Source organism: Diceros bicornis, chromosome 7 (genome assembly GCF_020826845.1).
Source record: "Diceros bicornis minor isolate mBicDic1 chromosome 7, mDicBic1.mat.cur, whole genome shotgun sequence".
NCBI classification, from domain to species: Eukaryota; Metazoa; Chordata; class Mammalia; order Perissodactyla; family Rhinocerotidae; genus Diceros; species Diceros bicornis.
The window spans coordinates 74,645,812-74,663,897 of NC_080746.1; the positions used below are offsets into that span (position 1 = coordinate 74,645,812).

At 52.5% G+C, this 18,086-nt stretch overlaps 1 protein-coding gene across 14 annotated transcripts in view; it reads right to left on the reverse strand.

Moving 5' to 3' along the window:
• Positions 1–284: 284 nt before the first annotated feature.
• PLEKHA7 (pleckstrin homology domain containing A7) overlaps positions 285–18,086 on the reverse strand; it is a 214,422-nt gene continuing 196,620 nt past the window's right edge. For 9 of the 14 annotated variants that reach the window (XM_058546059.1, XM_058546058.1, XM_058546063.1 and 6 more), the window contains 8 exons: positions 14,277–14,465; positions 14,062–14,179; positions 11,969–12,072; positions 11,183–11,383; positions 8,200–8,358; positions 5,901–6,034; positions 5,326–5,468; positions 3,636–3,746 (listed from right to left, as the gene is read on the reverse strand). In XM_058546059.1, the coding sequence (XP_058402042.1) occupies positions 3,646–3,746; positions 5,326–5,468; positions 5,901–6,034; positions 8,200–8,358; positions 11,183–11,383; positions 11,969–12,072; positions 14,062–14,179; positions 14,277–14,465 (1,149 nt within the window). In that variant the 3' untranslated portion in view covers positions 3,636–3,645. Of the gene's footprint in view, positions 1,698–2,611; positions 2,665–3,635; positions 3,747–5,325; positions 5,469–5,900; positions 6,035–8,199; positions 8,359–11,182; positions 11,384–11,968; positions 12,073–14,061; positions 14,180–14,276; positions 14,466–18,086 lie in introns of those variants that run through there. The other 5 variants (XM_058546053.1, XM_058546054.1, XM_058546052.1 and 2 more) reach the window with 5 other exon arrangements.

Here is an 18,086-nt window from a genome sequence, read left to right on the forward strand (position 1 = left end):
CCAGCCCACACGGGAGTCCACAGCCTGGCAGCTCCTCCACAGGGATGGGTGGGGTGGGGGACCATCCTGAGCAGCTGCTGATGCCCAACCAAGGGCCCAGGAGCACAGGCCTTCTTCCTCCAGGCCTCCAAAGTCAATCAAGTGTCAAGGAACTGTCCTCAGGAGAAAATTCTCATAGGTGGACTCAAGCAGGATCAAGAGCTGACGCTGGGGATTTTCCAAAGAAATGGAAAAAAAAACCAGGCCACTCATGAGAACACAGCCAGCAAGAAGCAGGAAGCATATCAGGTTAATATTTTAATCTGTACATCACATTTTTTTTTTTGCAAACCATTACACTTTTATTTAAATTAACGTTTTCTTGCAAAATATTCATTTCATTTTTCCAACAAAATCTTATAAAGACAAAAATAAAATCTTATTTTGGCAAATGTCATGAAGTCGATACTGGCAGCATATGGAGTTAGTTAAAAATAGACAGCAACTTCTAAATATATTCAAGATTTTTTTCCTGACCATAGTCAAAGACAAATTTTCATTTAAAGTGTGGCTCTACCCAATGGAGTTTTTTTTTTCCTTTTGAACACCATTTTCTGTACACAGACTATCACGAGCTCACGACTTAAATAAAGGACCACAAACACTGGGCCTGGCGTGGCAGTCCTCTCCCCATTTCGGGCTGGAAGTCAAGTCACAGTCCTGCCATTGTGGCCCTGCTGGCTGCCGGCCACCAGGGATGGTGGGGGCACCTGCCTGCCCTCCTGCCACCAGACCAAGTCCCAGGGAAGCGGACCTCCGTTCTCCACGGCAGGCCGCACAGACCCCAGGATTCCCACCACGGCCTACTATGCAGTCAGGGAGCTGGAGGCAGATGCCACCCAGTGTGGAGTTTATTGCTTTTGATACAATAAAAGGTGCTTCCTCTCACCTTTTCTGCATTTAAAGTGTATTTCTTAAAATTTAAGCAAACTGCTTTTTTCTTTCTGAGAAGAGCCCTTTGCTGAGAGAACCTCATGGGTGGGCTGGGAGCCAAAGCTCTTGAATGCACTGTAGCCCCTGAACCAAACCCAAGGGCCAAGGCACAGCAGACAGGGGCTCCACGTGCCATCCTAGTGGAGTTTCACGCTCCAGAGCTGTCATAAGACCAGTCAGGGACGGCTGATCTCTGCAGCCAAGGGCCCCTCTTCCCCCAACAGCACACCAACGAGCCTAACACTGGAACCCACTGGAAGCACATTCTCCAATCCAGCCTTCACCTGAGTTCAGCGGATGTTGATTGGTCTCTGCTTGCCCTGCCTTCCCCACGGCCCCCGACCCAAAGGGTACCTGGATCTGTATGTGCAGCTCCAAAATCCCGCACCCTCAACTTTCCAGCCACTCAGTCCTTGAGGTGAACATTATAAAATATATTCTCATTCTAAAATACAGTGTCAGTATTTTACAGTGTGTATCAAAAGTGCCTCTGTCATATGTAAAAAGGAGTCTGAACTAAAACAAGTGGGGGGTGTTAGACCTAGCCCTATGGTGAATGCCCCACAGCTGGTGGGCTGCTCCTTTCTCCAGCTAGAACCCCTGCTTAGCTGGAAGGGGTTTCCTTGGGAGAGGAAAAGTCAATCTTCTCGGAGGAAGCTGGTTCGACTGGGCCTCTGGCTCCAGACTTCTCTGCATGCTGGGTCACGGGTCAGTCACACCCTGGGCTGGCAAAAAGCACAGGAGACAATGAGAGGCTGGCAGGACCCTGTCCGATCTGAGGAGCAGGCCATGGGCATGTCTGTGCACACATGTGACAGGGAATGGCAGACAGGCTGACAGACAGAGAGCAGCAGAGCAGGGAGCTGGGGCAATGCGGCCGCTGCTGGGGGACCCTCAGCTGCTAGGACTCATGGCACTTGGCCCCACCCTCCCTCCACCCCTAGCACTTCTAGGAAGTTTGTCAGACACATGCTGACCCCGAGACTGGGTCCCTGCTCTGACAGGGCAAAAGGCCCGAGCAAAGAAGACCCTGCTGTCCAGGTCTGGCCCTGCCCTGCACTCACTGAGGCCTCTGGGTGACTCTCTCAGCTTCCATAGGCCTTGTTTTTTCAATCTAAAAACAAGGTGATCATACTCACCTCCTGATGAGGAGGAAATGTGGGTGTGCTCTGCAAAGAGCATTAAAAGCCTATCATACAGCCAGGGGGTGCCAAAAGCTGGGAGGAACAAAGTCTCTCCCTGCCCCTCTGTGGCGTGGGTGGTGTCACCAGGCTCAGATCTCCAGAAAACCACACACCCTACCAGGGCCCCAGCAGGACCTGGCTGGAGCGTTTCTTTGTGGTTCCTCAGTCACAGGGTCCCTACTCCACACCTCCCGAGAGCCTGGCCCACACAGGCCGACCTCTTTCCTCCGCCCTCAGGCTGGTGGGGCAGGCCGACCCTGCTCCGAGGCCGCAGGACACCTACCAAAAACCATGGCTCCCACCCCTAGTGCACAGGATCTCCGTCCCTCACTTCACTCCCTTCTCCAAACACCGAGAGCTCCTGGGGGTGGCCCAGATGAGTCCACGCGTGGTGATGGAGAATAAAGGCTCTGAACTCGCACTGGAGGGGCTCAAACCCTGGCTCTGAAACTTACAGCTGTGACTCCTTGGGCAAGTCCCTCAAGGTCTCTGAGCTTCGTTTCCTCACCTGTAAAATGGGAGTGAATATCTTCATAGGGTTGTTGTGTGGATCAGAGGAGATGCTTAGTACAGTGCCTGGCACACAGTAGGTACTCAACAATGGTGCCCATAAGTGTAGGTAAGGCAAAGACAGGGGAAAACCCTACAAAATGTTAGTGAGATGGTATGTCAGGGAAAGGACTGCTGATCTGACTCCCCCACCGTCCAGGTGAGGCGACTGGGCTCAGAAGCAACAGGCCCAGGCCAAGCACTCACCACAAGACTGGACCAAACGCCACGCCTCCTGACTCCTGGTCCAGTGCTCTTCTCTAACCCCACGCTGTCTCTTCACTAAATGCTCACATAGGGAGGACTTAGTGGGGTGATGCCAGAACATTCTGAATGGCTGTGGGCCAATTTCACATTGCTCTGGGCAGCTTCCCCCCGAAGCTTCCCTTCCTCTCCCTCCTAAGGTCCTCAAGTGACTAAAAGGCAGTCCTAGTCCCTGCTCTCATCCCCATTCTGTGTGACCTGGAGTGAGCCCCCACCCCCTCATTGGGCCCCAGTTTCCCCATCTGTAAAACTGGACTTTTTCCAGTCTCCACTTATTTGGTTTCTTTGGCCAAAGCCCCAAGAGGCCAAGATCTAACTCTTGCTTCCCACCCCTGCTGCCCCTGAAGCTGGCCATCTGGCCTGCGCTCGTCCCGTGGGGCGTCGGGCTGCGCGGGAAGGAGAGCAGGGTGGGGAGGGGCGCAGTTCTGGCTCCTGAGATTCGGGAAGGCAGGCGGCTTGGATCACACAGTCTCTATGTATCGGAGCCACTGAGGGTCGAGTCCCTAAAAAACATCAGTCCCCACCTGCCTGCCGGTCCAGGGCGGTCTCCCCAGCAGCCGCTTTGCCAGCGGAAGAAAGCATCACAGGTGGCACTGCAATGTCTCAGCAGCGGGGAGGGGCATGCTCAGCACTAGGGGAGGGGGCACGCCAGGCAGGGGCTCTTACTTGGAAGGTGTTAGACAAAGGTGTAGTGGAGTCCGTTGCTTAAGGGGGGGTAAGGTGGCACCGTCCTGGAGGACAGGGGGGCTTTAGGCGGGAGGAGGGCCAGCTGCTGCGCTAGACGGGCACACAGGAATTAAGCGGTGTGTTAGGCTCCTTGTCCACTCCCACAGCACCGGACGCGGGCAGAGCTGGGGTGGGCACCGTTGCCCACCACTAATGGCCTGGGCTTAGGGGGCACATCCATAGGCCCTGGTGGGGGCTGGCTGGGACCGGCCTGCAGTTCCCAGCTATGTCTCTGAGATGGACAGAGGGAGCAAGAGTGAAGAAAGGCTGCAGCACAGGAGAGTGAGGGAGGCTCTGCTAACTACCCACAGGGGTCTGGTCTGGGGCACACTGGTGGTGAGGAGGCCAAGGACTGGAGGTCCACACAGGCAGAGCAAGCACAGGCCAAAGAGGAGGGTGCTTCATGATGGGGGAGTAGCCCCTGCTGAAACCCTCGACATGTGCCCCGAGATGGGTCACAGGGAGCCCCCAGGATCATTAGGAGGAGGGGTCTGGGTGAGCCACCTACGGTCTCCCCAGTCACAGAACGCCACACTGACCGCCTCTCAGCCCACTCAGCATGTCCTCCAAGGGAGTCAGGACGGTAGGGATTTCAGAGACTCTGCAGGATCAGGGCGCGAGGGACAGAGAACAGGCTTCCCCTTGTCCTCAGTCACTCCCATGGCTTCCTGAGGGGATGGTCAAGCTCTGCTCCCAGACTAGACTCCCCAGGGCCAGTTACCTTTGGGCCCTGCAGGCCCCACCCTTGGTCGCTTCCAGACCCTTTGGCTAGAGTTGGAGGCTTGGTGGGGCTGTGACACCATTTCAGGCTCTCTGACCACCCCCTCCCCAGAAGGCCTAGAACACCTCTGGCCAAGGGCACCTCCTAGACACACAGTGGCCTCTGCCCCTGGGGGGAAACAGTGCTAGGTGAACTGTGAGGGCACACGGGGGTTGGGGGGGAGATGTGGGTGGACGGAGGAGCCATGAGTCTCTTTCCTGGCTGGGAGAGAAAGCCTTCACTCACACACACACACACACACACACACACACACACACACACGTGCACACACACACACTCCCTCCCATTTGTGGTATTTTTTCCCCACTGGCCAGCACAGTCCCATTTCCCAAGTCTAGCATTCTGGCACAGGCCACTCTGAGAAGATAACAGTGGCTTTATTTTGCGGACGAAAGCAGGGGTCCCAGGAAGGGCTAGAGGGGGCCCCCTGCGCCTTGCCCCAGCAAGAAATTCAAGCACCAATGGCTTTCCTGCACCCTTCTTCATGAGACCAGAAACCTTAGCCTTGGCCTCTTGGCTCAGAGGCCTGAAAAACCTGTTTTTCACCCGCAATCTCAGAGAAAGCTGAACAGCAGCGCCACTCCCAGATTAACGAGCTCGACACACGCTCTCCTGGACCTCTTTCCTCTGCCACTTCTGCGCTCCAGTTCCCCCACTGCCTGGCCTGCCCCACCTCACCTTCCACCACCTCACCCTGTGGTGCTCACGGGACAGAACACACCACTGGCTTGCAACTACCATGCCTGACACCTGGTTTTCTGCTGACTCCCTGACAAACCATGCCGGGCCCCGAGCCCCAGGGAGCAGCGAGTGGGACCCAGCCTTGGAGACCAGCATCCATGGCCTCACCTGCCACCTGCCTGCTGCGCTGGGAGGCCTCGGAGGCCAGGGCGTAGGAGATGTTGATGATGCGCTCCTGCTCCTGTAGCTGCAAGTCCAGGTCGGCCACGCTGTTCCTGTCCTGGCCCGATGTGGGCTGCAGGTTGCACATGCTGCAGGAGGGCCAGAAAGCAGGCTATGGGCCCTCACCACCCCTGCAGCCGCTTCAGGGGAGGAGGGGCTCTCTGGCCCCTCCTTTGGGGGGCATCAGATAAAAGCACTTTCTCCCTAGACAAGGGTGTGTGTGCTACTCCCCATACACCCACGGCTTTGTTCACTTCACCGCCATGCTCAGCTCCACTCCCTACACTTGCCAGGGTCACAAGACATGGGACAGGCCCTCCGAGTATTTCAGGACTTCCCAGATGACCTAGGCAAGCTTCCCTGCTGATCTGTGGGTGACATGCTGAGAGCCAGCCTGCCCCTTCCAATGAGTCGGACTTCCCTGAGACGGAGGCCTGGCAAAACATGTACCCCAGCTGGCCTGACACACCCCCGGGGTCGGGCCTAGCAGGCTGCCAGGACTTGGCAGCGCGAGGGCTGACCTGGAGCGGGCGAGGATGTTGCGGATCTTCTCAGCTTTGCGATACCGCGCCTGCAGCTCCTCAAGGCTGGGTGGCTCTTCAGGATCCAGCTCTATGTAACGCTCGGGGATGGAGACCTTCTCCGGTTTGGACAGCTGAGAAGACCAAGAGGCAGTGGAGGGACAGCTGAGATGTCTGGGTGGGGGACCCGCTCCCCGCCCCATCCCCAGTGTGAGGAAGCACACGGAGCCCACAGAGGTTAAGGACTCGCTAAGATCACAACAGCGGTCCACTGTGGAGCTGGGATCTGACTCCAAAGCCCATGTTCTCTCCACCATCCCAGACACCCTCCTACAGGCTGAGGGCAGGGAAGAGGGAAAGCAAAACAACTAGGCCAGAAGCCCTCAGGACAAGAACCATCCTTAATGCTACCCCCAAACTCAGCCCCACAGCCTCTCAGCCACAACGACCCACGGTGCAGACTCTGCCTGGGATGCTCTTCCTTTTGCTGCAGAGACTCTCTCTCATCCTTCTGGCCTCACCTCCAGGAGGCCTCCCTGACCCTCCCCCACAAACCCCTTACTTCCTCCTGTCTTCTGTTGTCTCTCCGCTGTCCAGTGCAGGGACCTGCACTTAGCAGCCCTTCAGCAAATACTCCTTGGATGGGTAGGTGGGCAGGTGGACGAGCAGGCAGATGGATGGATGAGTAGGTGAGTGGGTGGATGGGTGGATAAAAGGAAGCGATAGTGCTTTCTATCCCTACAAAACCTCCTCCAATCTAGACTGGAGGCAGCCGTGCTGTAACTATTGCTTTCAAGAGGAAAATGGCCCTGACTCCCCCTACGTCTCCGACACGAACCAGTAGTAACCTCAGCTTGGTGAAATCTCAAATGCCAAAGGCTAAGAATGCCAAAGGCAATTTTGCATACCCCAGGGAATTTTTTCCTCTGCAAACTACGAGAGCATTAAAACCAGGCTGGTTGAAGCTTCTAAAGACAAGCTAAATCCAATCCCAGGACAAATCTGGACTTGAATTTAAATCCATGGAGACCTTTCATTCTAGTGAAACATAGCAAGAAATAAGCTCTTCTCTGTTATTTCCAATAAGGGCAGATCCAGAGGAAGGAAGTAGATTACATTGTAGCAGGAATGATCTAGGTTAGAGATAAGGAAGGACTTTTCCCCTGGCTGGCACGCCAATTAGAACACCGTAAAACATACTTCCATTGCCAAGGCAGTGGGTAGAAGCTTCTTTTGTGAATCTGAGAGAGTACAGACCTTTGGCTGCTTCAGAGGTGCCAAAGAGAAAAGGTCTGAGGGCAGGGGACTGGCCTTGTTAACCCCTGGAGCCCCAGCTGACCCCAGAACTCGGCAAGTCCACAGGTGCCAGTTTGCCCACACCCTGAAGAACCCACCCCTCAGGGGGTGAGAGCATGTCCTCTCGCACAGTTTCAGGGCCAAGTCCTTGTACAAATGTTCCTGGGATACCCGTGGGCCACTGTGCGCCTCATCCAACAGAGTCGTCATTCAGCAGACTTTTACAGAACGCCTACTGTGTGCCCGGCCTCGCGCCCACTGCACACAAAGCTGAACCAAACAGCCGGAGACTCTGCATGACAGAGCTTACGAATGGCACAACATAGGCCACAGAAGACACCCTGAGTCTGTCACCCTCTGATTCCCTTTCTCTTCCCTTGGGCAGAGACCTTCCCATTGGTAGGGATCCAGGGGTTACTTGCTTTCCTGGGCCTGCCTGGTCATGACGCATTTGAGCCACAAGAGGGCGCCAGAAGAATTCAGACCAGAACTACGCAGGGCTCCCCGCCTCTGCCATGGCTGGAAATTTCACCTGTGATTTTCAAACCTGCCCCCTTTTTTCCCCAAGTCTGATTGCCCAAGTCAGCCTGACTGGCCAGTTGCAAAGTGGTTCTCCAGGGAACATTACAATAACAACCTACCTCATCATGTGCCTACTATGTGCCAGGCCCTGTGCTCAGGACTTCTGATCTTTGCTAATTCTCTAGGCACCGTGATGAGTCACTTAATCCTCACCACAACCCACGTTACTGTCGAGGAAACCGAGGCACAGAGAAGTTAAATGACCTGCCCCAAATTAGAGAGAGAGAGATTTGAACCTGCATCAAAACGCCTGGGTTCTTTTTATTGCTTCAAGCTGCTCTCAATCCATTCTCCTGGGCCACACTGAAGCTGAGCCCTGTCCTCATTCAGGACAACAGGCCCCAGTGCCACTGGGAGGGTGGATCAGGCTGGGAGCCGGAGGCTGTGCCTCTGGGGGCACCAAGGAAGCCCGTGCCCTCACCTCTCTGCTGATGTCCAAGTCATAGTCCTGTGGTTCCAGGTCCAACTCAGTGACAGGCACGGCCTGCACTTTCAGCCAGCCATTCTCCTCCTTGTCCCTCCTTTCCCCTTGCACGGCCCGCTCCAGCAGCTGCAGGTCAAAGTCCTGCTCGCGCTTCCACTGGCAACAGAACAAGAGGGTTAAATGTAGTCCTGACTGCTCAAAGGGCCACTCCGGGCCCCATGTGGTTGGGTCTCGCAGGCCCTGAGGTCCTCGAGAAGATGGGCCTGTGGCCATCAAGGAAAAGCTGTGTGATCACGGACCTCAACCTCATCTCTAAAACAAGGCAGCAGACCTGACACAGACGGTTCCTGCTGTAACTGCGTAAGGGAGAACCAGGCCTCTGCTCCCCTTACACGGCCTGATTCCAGACTGCTGATCTCTTTCTGATATGGGCCCCCCGAGGGTTCAAACATGCACCCCCAGGGCACAGGTCTAAGATTCATGACTTCAGACTCACAATGGTCCCCAGCAATACAGGAGGTCTGCAGCTCCGAGAGGGTGACCCCAAAACAGAACCCGGGACAGAGCTCCAGGGAAGGGATTTGCCGCTGTGTTGCCCACAGCTCATGGAAGTCTTTCCGGTTCAGGAGCCATATGCCCCAGCTCAGGAATAATGAAAAAAACAAGCCCCTTGAGGCCCTGGTAAGCAAACAGGACAGCCAAGGGCCTCTCTAATGGGTACTCCCAACGGGATACATTTAGGGGTGGGGATACTGCACCCACAGTGGGGCTGGGGAGGTCCAAGCAGGAGCAGCTGGGACCAGTGAGGCAGAGAAACCGTTGTGTACCATAGCACCTACCGTACCACGGCATCTATTGTACCCTGACATCTATTGGGGGCAGATGTTTCAAGTTAGAAAAACTGAAGCCATGTAAAGTTGAAATGCTAAATCAAACACATTTCTAAGGCTGTTCCTCAGTATCAACTTTGTAACAAGCGTCTCTTCACAGAGGAAAGTCTAACTTGGCTATTTTACAACCCAAGCACAACTGCGCGGCTCTGTGGTGGTTTCCTAATCACCTCGGCCTGCGTCCTCACAGGCCTTTGACGCTGAGCCGGTTGTCAAGAGGGAACAGGCTCAAAGCCTCTCTTCTCTTGAGCAGGAGCCAAGCAGATGCTTCTCCACCCCAGATCGCCTCCTCCCTCCCACCCCATCCACCTCAAAGAGCCCCAAGCAGTGAAACGGTCTTTGATGCCCCTTCAAGCCGCCCCAAACCCATAGCCGTATCAGCATATTTCCCTCATCCATGCACAAGCTCTCGATACTGACTCCAAACCAATGTAATCGCTCCTAGGTGATGGTTTCCAGTCACAGTATGAAAGGATTAGGCAGTTGAAGTCTCAGGGATGAAAAATTAATTTAATGATTCACAAAGAAAAGCACATTTTCTTACACGCTCACGAGTGCCCGAATAGAGACAAGTCCTCATTTAAACCCAGCCTGATTGTTTCCACAAACAGAAAAAGTTCACTAGACTCTCAAATGCATCCCGGGGAAGAACCACGCCAATCCATTATCGTTAAGCAACACGTTTATTGGCGTTGATGCAGAGACTTACACAAGTCTTTTTTAAGAAAAAAATTACAAGGTATTCAAGTTACGATTTTAGATTATCTTTCTACATTTGAGACATCAGGTTGGAGAAGGTCAGTGTTACCCCATACGACATTTGCTCATAAAGATGAAGTTACTGGCTTTACAGCTTCTCAGGATGAGTGTCCTGAGTCTTACCCCTTTGGTGTCTGAGCTAAAACCTGTAGACGCCCTCTGAATACAGAACATAATATATCTTGCTATCTGTTCAATTATTAAATACTAGAAACAAAAAGTTTTCCATAAGAAATTGTGCAACGGGACTGGAGAAATTAAAACCAAACCACCTTAGACTTGGTAGAATTTATTCAAACGTGCAATCTCTGAAGTCCGCGTCTACTGTCCAGATGTAAGGCATGGACTTTGATAAATTCATAATGCCCAGACCTCTGCCAATGACCACGGCCCTCAGACAGTGGGTTGGCTCAGCCTTGCGGGGTGGCTTTTGGGATGAGTAAATTACGAGTCAGTAGGCCTGCATGAAGGGGGCAGGAGAAAGGTGAGTCACACACGGGAGTGCTCGCTAGGCTACAGAGACAAGAGCTGCTATTATAAGCCTGGTAACAAAGAGCACAGGCCAGTTAGAGAATGTTCAACGCAAACTAGAAGCTCCTGTAAACACAATCAGGCAGGATTAGAGGCAATGAGCGGTAATACTAAAAGCAAAAGAGCTTGTGCAATGAATTAGGGAAAGAACAGTCAGACTAGAGGTCTCTGGAAACACTGATTTCAAACAACAGAGAAGTCACATGGAATGTTTCCAAAAGGGACCTAAGGCGACTGTGGGCAGGGTGCAGTGCCTAGAAGCACCACCAGGGGGAAGCAGATTCCCTGGCTCTCCTGGGGCACCACGAGGCCTGTCAGCACCACAAGCTGTGGGAGACCACAGCCTGGAGACCACACCACCCTGTGCTCAGTTGCCCCACAGGACATCCGCCTGGAGGTTTGAGAGGCTGGTTGGCTTGTGCTCCTCATCAAATCATACTACCTTTTTCCTCCTCCACTTCTCGAACCCTGTATTCCCAAGTCCTTGATTCAGCTGCGAGACTCCGAAGGCCTACAAAGGCCTCTCTCAAGCTCAGCTCGGAGGACTGACTTTGGACATTTTCTCTGCTCCTAGGCTCCTGCCATGACATCCTCACTCCTGCTCTGGTTGTGGGTCACCCTCTGACCAGGTCACACACGCGGCCTGGGTTGCGGACAAACAGTCCGTGGGGTGTTCTCTGAATCATCTAGGTCAATAGCTCACTCTCTCAGAGGTGTGACATGACATGCTTGTGTTTGGGAGACTCGAGGAAGCTCTGCTCCCTGTCCCAGCCCCACCTGCCTGGACCCTCCTAACATACTGAGCCGAGATCTCCAGGGAGCGGTTGGCTGAGGTAGCGGGACGAGGGCAGACCCGTCCTCTCTCCTTGATTCAGCGTCCTCTTGCGCTCCCGGACCAGAGCCTTCTGGTGCCGCTTCATGCGCTCAAGCTGCTCCTCCGCACTCATCTTGCCCCGCTGGTGGTCCCCTGAGTACAGGCGCTCCAAGGCACTCTTGGGTCTCTGAGGAACAGGAGGGTGACAGACAGACAGAGCTGCTGGGCTGGGAACACAGAGGGCAGCCACCCTGCTGGCTTCATTCCCGTTCTTTGTCTCTCTCACACACACATACACACACACTCATACACACACACTCTAGTTGGGCTCCTCTTGGCCATAGAGAACCACTTTCTCTAAGCACACTCATGGACATGATACCCCTGCTATCCTGCTCCCATGGCAGCACCCCATTCTGCAGATGCAGACACTGAGGCCCAGGCCTGTCCAGTTGGGCACACACGCAGCATACTAGGGGGCCAGAACTCAGGGTGCAGATTTCCTGGGCTCCCTCCTCCAAGCCTGACAGACTGGAGAGAAAGGTAGGTCCTCAGGAAACAGACAGGGCAGTGTAATGCCTCTCTTGGTGGGCAGTGGGGAAGGCATCATTGAGCACATGGTGACAGGGACCTTGAGCTCAGGAGGGGCTGAGGTCACCTCAAAGGCCATCCCCAGGGCCCACAGGATCGCCAGTCATAGTCCACCTCACAGCCATTCCCTCTGTGCATGAGGGAGCAGTGAGCCCCTGGAGAACCTCTCAAGGACACTCACAGGGAAGGTCACCTTGCTGCTTTCCACATTGAGATCCCGCCGGAGGGTGACGTAGGGAGCAATGGTGGACGACTGCTGGAGCCTTGACGTGGACCCTGAGAGCCCTTAGTGAGGAAAGAGAAATGCAACTATATTTGTGACGGGGCAGACAGGCCAGCAGCCCCTCCCTAATCACCTCCCACTCCTGTGAGGGATCGACGAGGGCGCAGCTAGCAACCCACTCTTCTTCCTCCCCAGGGCCTGGACGAGCAAGGCCCCGGGTAGAGGATAAAGGGCCAGCCCAGGGCTGCCCTCTGTCCCCAGTGGGGGACAGTGTCCCTGCAAATCTGTGAACTACCCTCATCTTCCCTCACATGCAGAAGACCTGGGCTGCTTGGCAGGTGAAAAGGATGGAGAGGTAGGAATGCCCTTTATCCCTTCTTCCTGATGAACTCCTATGCGTCCTGCACGACCCAACTTAGATGTCCTGCCTGTGTGAAGGCTTCTGAAGTGCCCCAGGCAGTATCAGTTATCCCCTATATCCCCAGTATATTCACTGGTTACTGCACTGACCACAGTGTTAACATACCTGTCTGACTAGATTGCAAATTCAACAATGCCTGGTTGACCAACTGACTGAATGAAAGAATAAATGAATGAAGGGAAAGAAGGGACCAAACATTTATTGAGCATTTACTATGTAACAGGCAGGCACCGTGCTAGGTGTTTTATACAGATGTTGTCCCACTGGCCCTACAATGTAAGTATTACCTGACCATTGTAGAAGGGAGTAATCTAAGGCTCAGAGAGGTTAAGGAACTTGTCCAAGGTCACATGGTAGGAACATCACTGACCACGCGCTTCCCATGAACAGGTCCTATGGCCTAGAGGAATCATCTCACCCTGGCTGGTGCCACAGCCTGAGCTTTCTCCACTAGCCGTGACTCTCACCAAGGGTGGCCCTGACATCTGGAAAGGGGCAACACACTGACTGAGGAGACCACCAGCATTTAGCACATGGGAAAAAGAATGATCAATGCCCTGCATGGCCCAGAGAATCCTGAGCAACAAGAACTGTCCTGCCCAGGATACCACTAATACTGCCATGGAAAAACACCTCTAGGCTATAATGAATGAAGGGAACAGGGTCCCCAGGTACAGTGCCAACGGCTGCTGGGATCCATCTCAGCAAAATCCAGAGCGCACACCCTCCAGGGACCAGCTCAGGCCACAGCAAGCCTAGACAGTGTGGTGGGCTGGGAGTCACATGACCCCACAGGTGTCAGAACCATGGCTGTGTGTCCTCCTGCTTCCGCACCTGGCCAACGGGGGAAAGCACTTGACCTCCCACCTTGGGGAGCAGACAGGAAAATCAGGTGAGGGAGCACGGTCAGCCTGCTCACAGGTTCCAGGAGGACCAGATGCAGAAAGGTTGGGAGGCCTCCCTTTATGGGGATTTCTGAGGAAGAGGGTCTGGCTATGGGGAAAATGGGGTATGGGTGAGCTTAAGGGCCTAAGGCTGCTCCCATCCCCATCCAGAAGGGATAGGGGAGGACAGTGAGAAGGAGGCCCAAACGAGGAGAAAAGTGTGCTTGTTTAAAGAAAGGACTCATGGAGTCTTAGAGTGACACAGAAGAGGAAAAAACCCTTGGGAGGTCCTGAGATGGCCAAACTGATGCAGTCACCCAACATCCCAGCCTGCAGGGGCGGTGGCTCTGGGGCCAGAACACTGGGATTGTACTCTGGCTCCATCATTTACTGGCTAATTAGCAAGTTATTTAATTTCTCTGAGCCTTAGTTTTCTTATCTCTAAAATGGGGATAATAACAGTACTTCCCTCATAGGATTCTTACGGATATTAACTAAGTGAATATAAAGTGCTTAAAACAGTGCCAGGCTTCACAGTAATTACTATTATCATTGTTCCTGGGGGCAGATGTAATAGAAGAGGAGAATCAGCATGTGGGCCAGAGCAGGGAAGGACAGGCCCTCCCTGACAGCCGCTGCCCACAACTGTAGGCAGAAGGGTGCAAGGTACCGGGTGAGGGTTGGGGAGCAGTGGTGTGGTGGTGGTGGGGGTTCCCAGAAAGACTCCATGGAGATTCTTGCCTTACCTCTGCCTGGCAGCGTCTGGTACCTGCTCTCAGAGCCCACGAGTCCCAGGGAGGGCTGGGCCATGTCCCCACTGAAGGTGGCCAGCTCAGGCTCACTCACGTATGACCGGAGCTCCACCTGTGGGCAGAGTCTGAGGCTGTCATTCCTGCCCTTCATCAGCCACTTTACCTCTCCGCAGCATACTGGGGCAACCCCAGGGGTCCTCCCTGCTCACCCTCGAGTCCCCGTTCACACACTGCCCCTGCTCCCGGTCTCGCTTCCTCTCGTCCGACTGCCGCTTGAGGCCCCTCACTGAAGTGTGCCGGATGATGGTGGCCTCCCTTGGCAGAGGTGGCACGGCCGGGGGCTGGTCCTCCGGGCTATAGAGCTCAGGGAGTGGGGGCCTGGGAGGTGCCTCATCTTCCTGCTCAGAAAAAGAACCAGTGTCCAGTGAGAGGGAGCTCGAGGGAGGACGCTGAGTGGTGGCCCAAAGGGCAAAGCAGGCCACCTCAGGCCTGCACAGCATGACCACTTCAGCCAAAAGATGCCAACATTTCCCCTGGTTGACCTCTGAAGAAGGGGGAATGCCTCTGCTCTATCTCCATTCTTCCCTTTGACTCACACACTTTCTATTTTTCCAAGTGTTACCTATACAAAATCCAGAACTCAGGTCTCCTGGGTCCATGTTGACTCCACTTGCTTGGAGCGCATCATAGGGGGAGCAGGCTGGTAGCTCTGCACTTATTCATCAGTCTGTGACAGCACCTCCTCCACCACACCTGGAGAACAATCGTCTACCCCACTCCAGTGCTCAGACTGAGCCGGCTCAGTGTCCCTGCACAGTCCCTGGATCCTTCAGCAGGCTGGGGATCTGAGCAAGGACAATCTACACCCTCCTGCCCTATCAGAAATGTGCATGGCTACAAAATATTTCCTCCTTCCGGACTCAGGGACTGAATAGGCAGTCAGGACGGGTGACTCACTGCCTACCCTGCAGCCCACTCCCTGGGCCAGGATGAATGTAACTATTTTCCTTGAAAGCCCCTACCCACAATGCTCTGAGGGCTGTGGCCTCTCCACAGACAAACAGCCTGGACCGACCGCCATGAACACCCACTCCTGGGACAAAGAACCATGGAGACTCCTTCCTCCTAAACTCCTCTTTTCTTAGTCTAATTTTGCTTTGTTTTTCAGAATTTTGCAGAGTTCAGGAAAGGGTGCTGCAAGCCTGCTTTGCCAAGGTTTATCAGCATTCTTCTAATGCAACACATTTCAATATTGTGTGAAAGTTAAGCCGCCTACCCAAGATACCCATTAGGCTCTCTGAGCATCAGTGGTTTCCAACCCTGACAAGATCTCGGAATCACCAATTTTTAAAAAGCTCCCCAGAAAGATAAACACAAAACATTAATTGCCTTTGATTGAAGCAAATAGAATGTCTAGAGACAGAGGGTACATGGGAGACATTTATTATATACTTGTTTATATCTTTTGATTTTGTACCATTTGAGTATTATCTAATAAAAAAGTAAAAGACATTAAATTCAAGAAAATAAGCCAAATAAAAATGAAAGAACTATAGTTACATGCAACAATGTTGATGAATCTCACAAACATAATGTTGAAGAAAAGATGCAAGATACAAAAGAATAAATACAGCACAGTCATGTGTCGTTTAACGATAAATGCATCGTTAGGTGATTTCATTGTTGTGCGAACATCATAGAGTGCTCTTACACAAACCCAGATGGTATAGCCTACTACACACCTAGGCTGTATGGTACTAATCTTATGGGATCACTGTTGTATATGTAGTCTGTCGCTGACTGATACATCATTATGCGGTGCACGACTGTATTACATATGAGCAAAATTAAAGTGTTTAGAGATGCAAACATAATGGGAATTATCCAAAAAGTCAAGATAGTGGTTACCTCTGGCAGAAAGGGCCTGCACTGGTACAGCCACTATGGAAAACAGTATGGAGGTTCCTTAAAAATTAAAAATAGAATTGCCATATGGTCCAGCAATTCTACTTCTGGGAATATATCCAAAGGAAATGAAAACACTACATTGAAGAGATATCCCCTATGTTTACAGCAGCATTATCTACAATAGCTGAGACATGGAAACAACCTAAGTGCCCATCAACGGATGAATGGATAAAGATGTGGTGCATATACAATGCATTATTATTCAGCCATAAAAAAGAAGGAAATCCTGCCATTTGTGACGTGGATGGACCTTGAGGCATTATGCTAAGTGAAATAAGTCAGACAGACGGAGAAAGACAAATACAGTATGATCTCACTTATATGTGGAATCTTAAAAGAAAAATAAAAACCTCAAAGAAAAAGAAATCAGACTTGTGGTTATCAGAGGCAGAGGGTAAGAGGCAGGAGAATTGGAGGAAGGTGGTCAAAAGGTACAAACGTCCAGTTACAAGATAAATAAGTACTAGGGATGTAACGTACAACATGATGACTACAGTTAACACTGCTTTATGATATATGAGAAAGTTGTTAAGATGGTAGATCCTAAGAGTTCTCATCACAAGGAAAAAAACTTTTTTTTTCTTTTTTTCGTATCTATATGAGATGATGAATGTTAACTTATTGTGGTAATCATTTCACAATATATGTAAATCAAGTCATTTTCTATACACCTTAAGTTTATACAGTGCTGTCAATTATTTCTCAATAAACCTGGTGGGGGGCGGGGGAGGCACGAGGCAGAGACAGGGCCTGCACCAGAAGGAGACCGAAAGGCCCAAGGGCTTCTGGTTGCTGGCGAAGTTCCATTTCTTGGTCTGGGTGTTGGTAAAACATGGGTGATCTCTTTATTATTATTTCTTAAATTATATACTCATGTTTTATGTCAATTTCAGGATGAACTCATTGTTTCACAAATAGAAATTTTAAACAAGCAAACAACAACAAAAATATGGTAAAACTGGTGAACACACATACATTACTAGAAGGAGGGGAGAGAAGACCCCCCCTGGTGACCCTGCTGCTCAGCCAAGTTGAAAAGCCTGGCCCCTGAGCCACAGAGGACCAGGCTGTGAGGAGGAGCCTCTGGCATCATCTATTCCAAGCTGCTTGTTGTGCACAAGGGCAAACTGAGGAGGCTCAGAGAGGAGATCAGCCTTGCTCAAGAACCCAGTGAGAGAACAGGACTAGAATCTATGCAGTCCAGCTCCCAGGCTAGCACCTTCTCCCTCTGTTCCTCGTCCCGGCCGGCAGGCATCTTGCCTTATGTCAGCAGCATCTGCCCCAGCCATTCCTGCTGTTCTGCTATCTTTCTGTCTCCTGTTTGGTGGCTGGTGCCCCATGCCTCTTAGATCTGGGATTGGGAAGGAGATCTCAAGATGGAGAAATTCACAATGACTCTGGGTCCTGGCATCTGTCTTCCAGCCCTGGGCCGTGGCTGGAAGCAGGTGGACAGTGAAGAGCTGGGTACGGGAACGTGTGTGTTTTACCCAGCACTGAACACTGACCTCGTCAGAGGTCCTAGGTACACATGGTGCCCAGGCAAAGCTCCTCCACGCCTTTATTGGCAAAGACCTAGAGGTCCCCATTCCAAGGTCCCCTCTGCTATGACTTCCCTGTCACTTGGACCAGACCCCTCATGTTCTCCAGCCAAGGTTGGCCTGGCCCTGGAGACATGAGCTGTCATGGTACCTGACCACATCTTCTATCTCCTTAAAGTCTCCTCCCGTGCTCCAAGACTCTGCCAAAGGCTAACCCCTCTCTATGCCAGGCAAGCCAAGGTGTTGGCCCAGGCAACCACATGGGCCACAGACCTGACCTGAGGGCCTAGGCTGAATGCCCAATTAGATGGCAGATGGCACAGAGAATGGTCAGGAGATGTGGACTGGATCTGCTAACTAACATGGAGACCTACAACAAATTTTAACACCTTTGGGCCTCAGTTCTCTGATCTGTGGGATGGAGATACTGACCTTCCTGCTTATACTCCTTGAGGTTATTGTGAAGATCAAACATTTCCTACAACCCAGCTGAGTGCTCAACTGTAGGTGAAG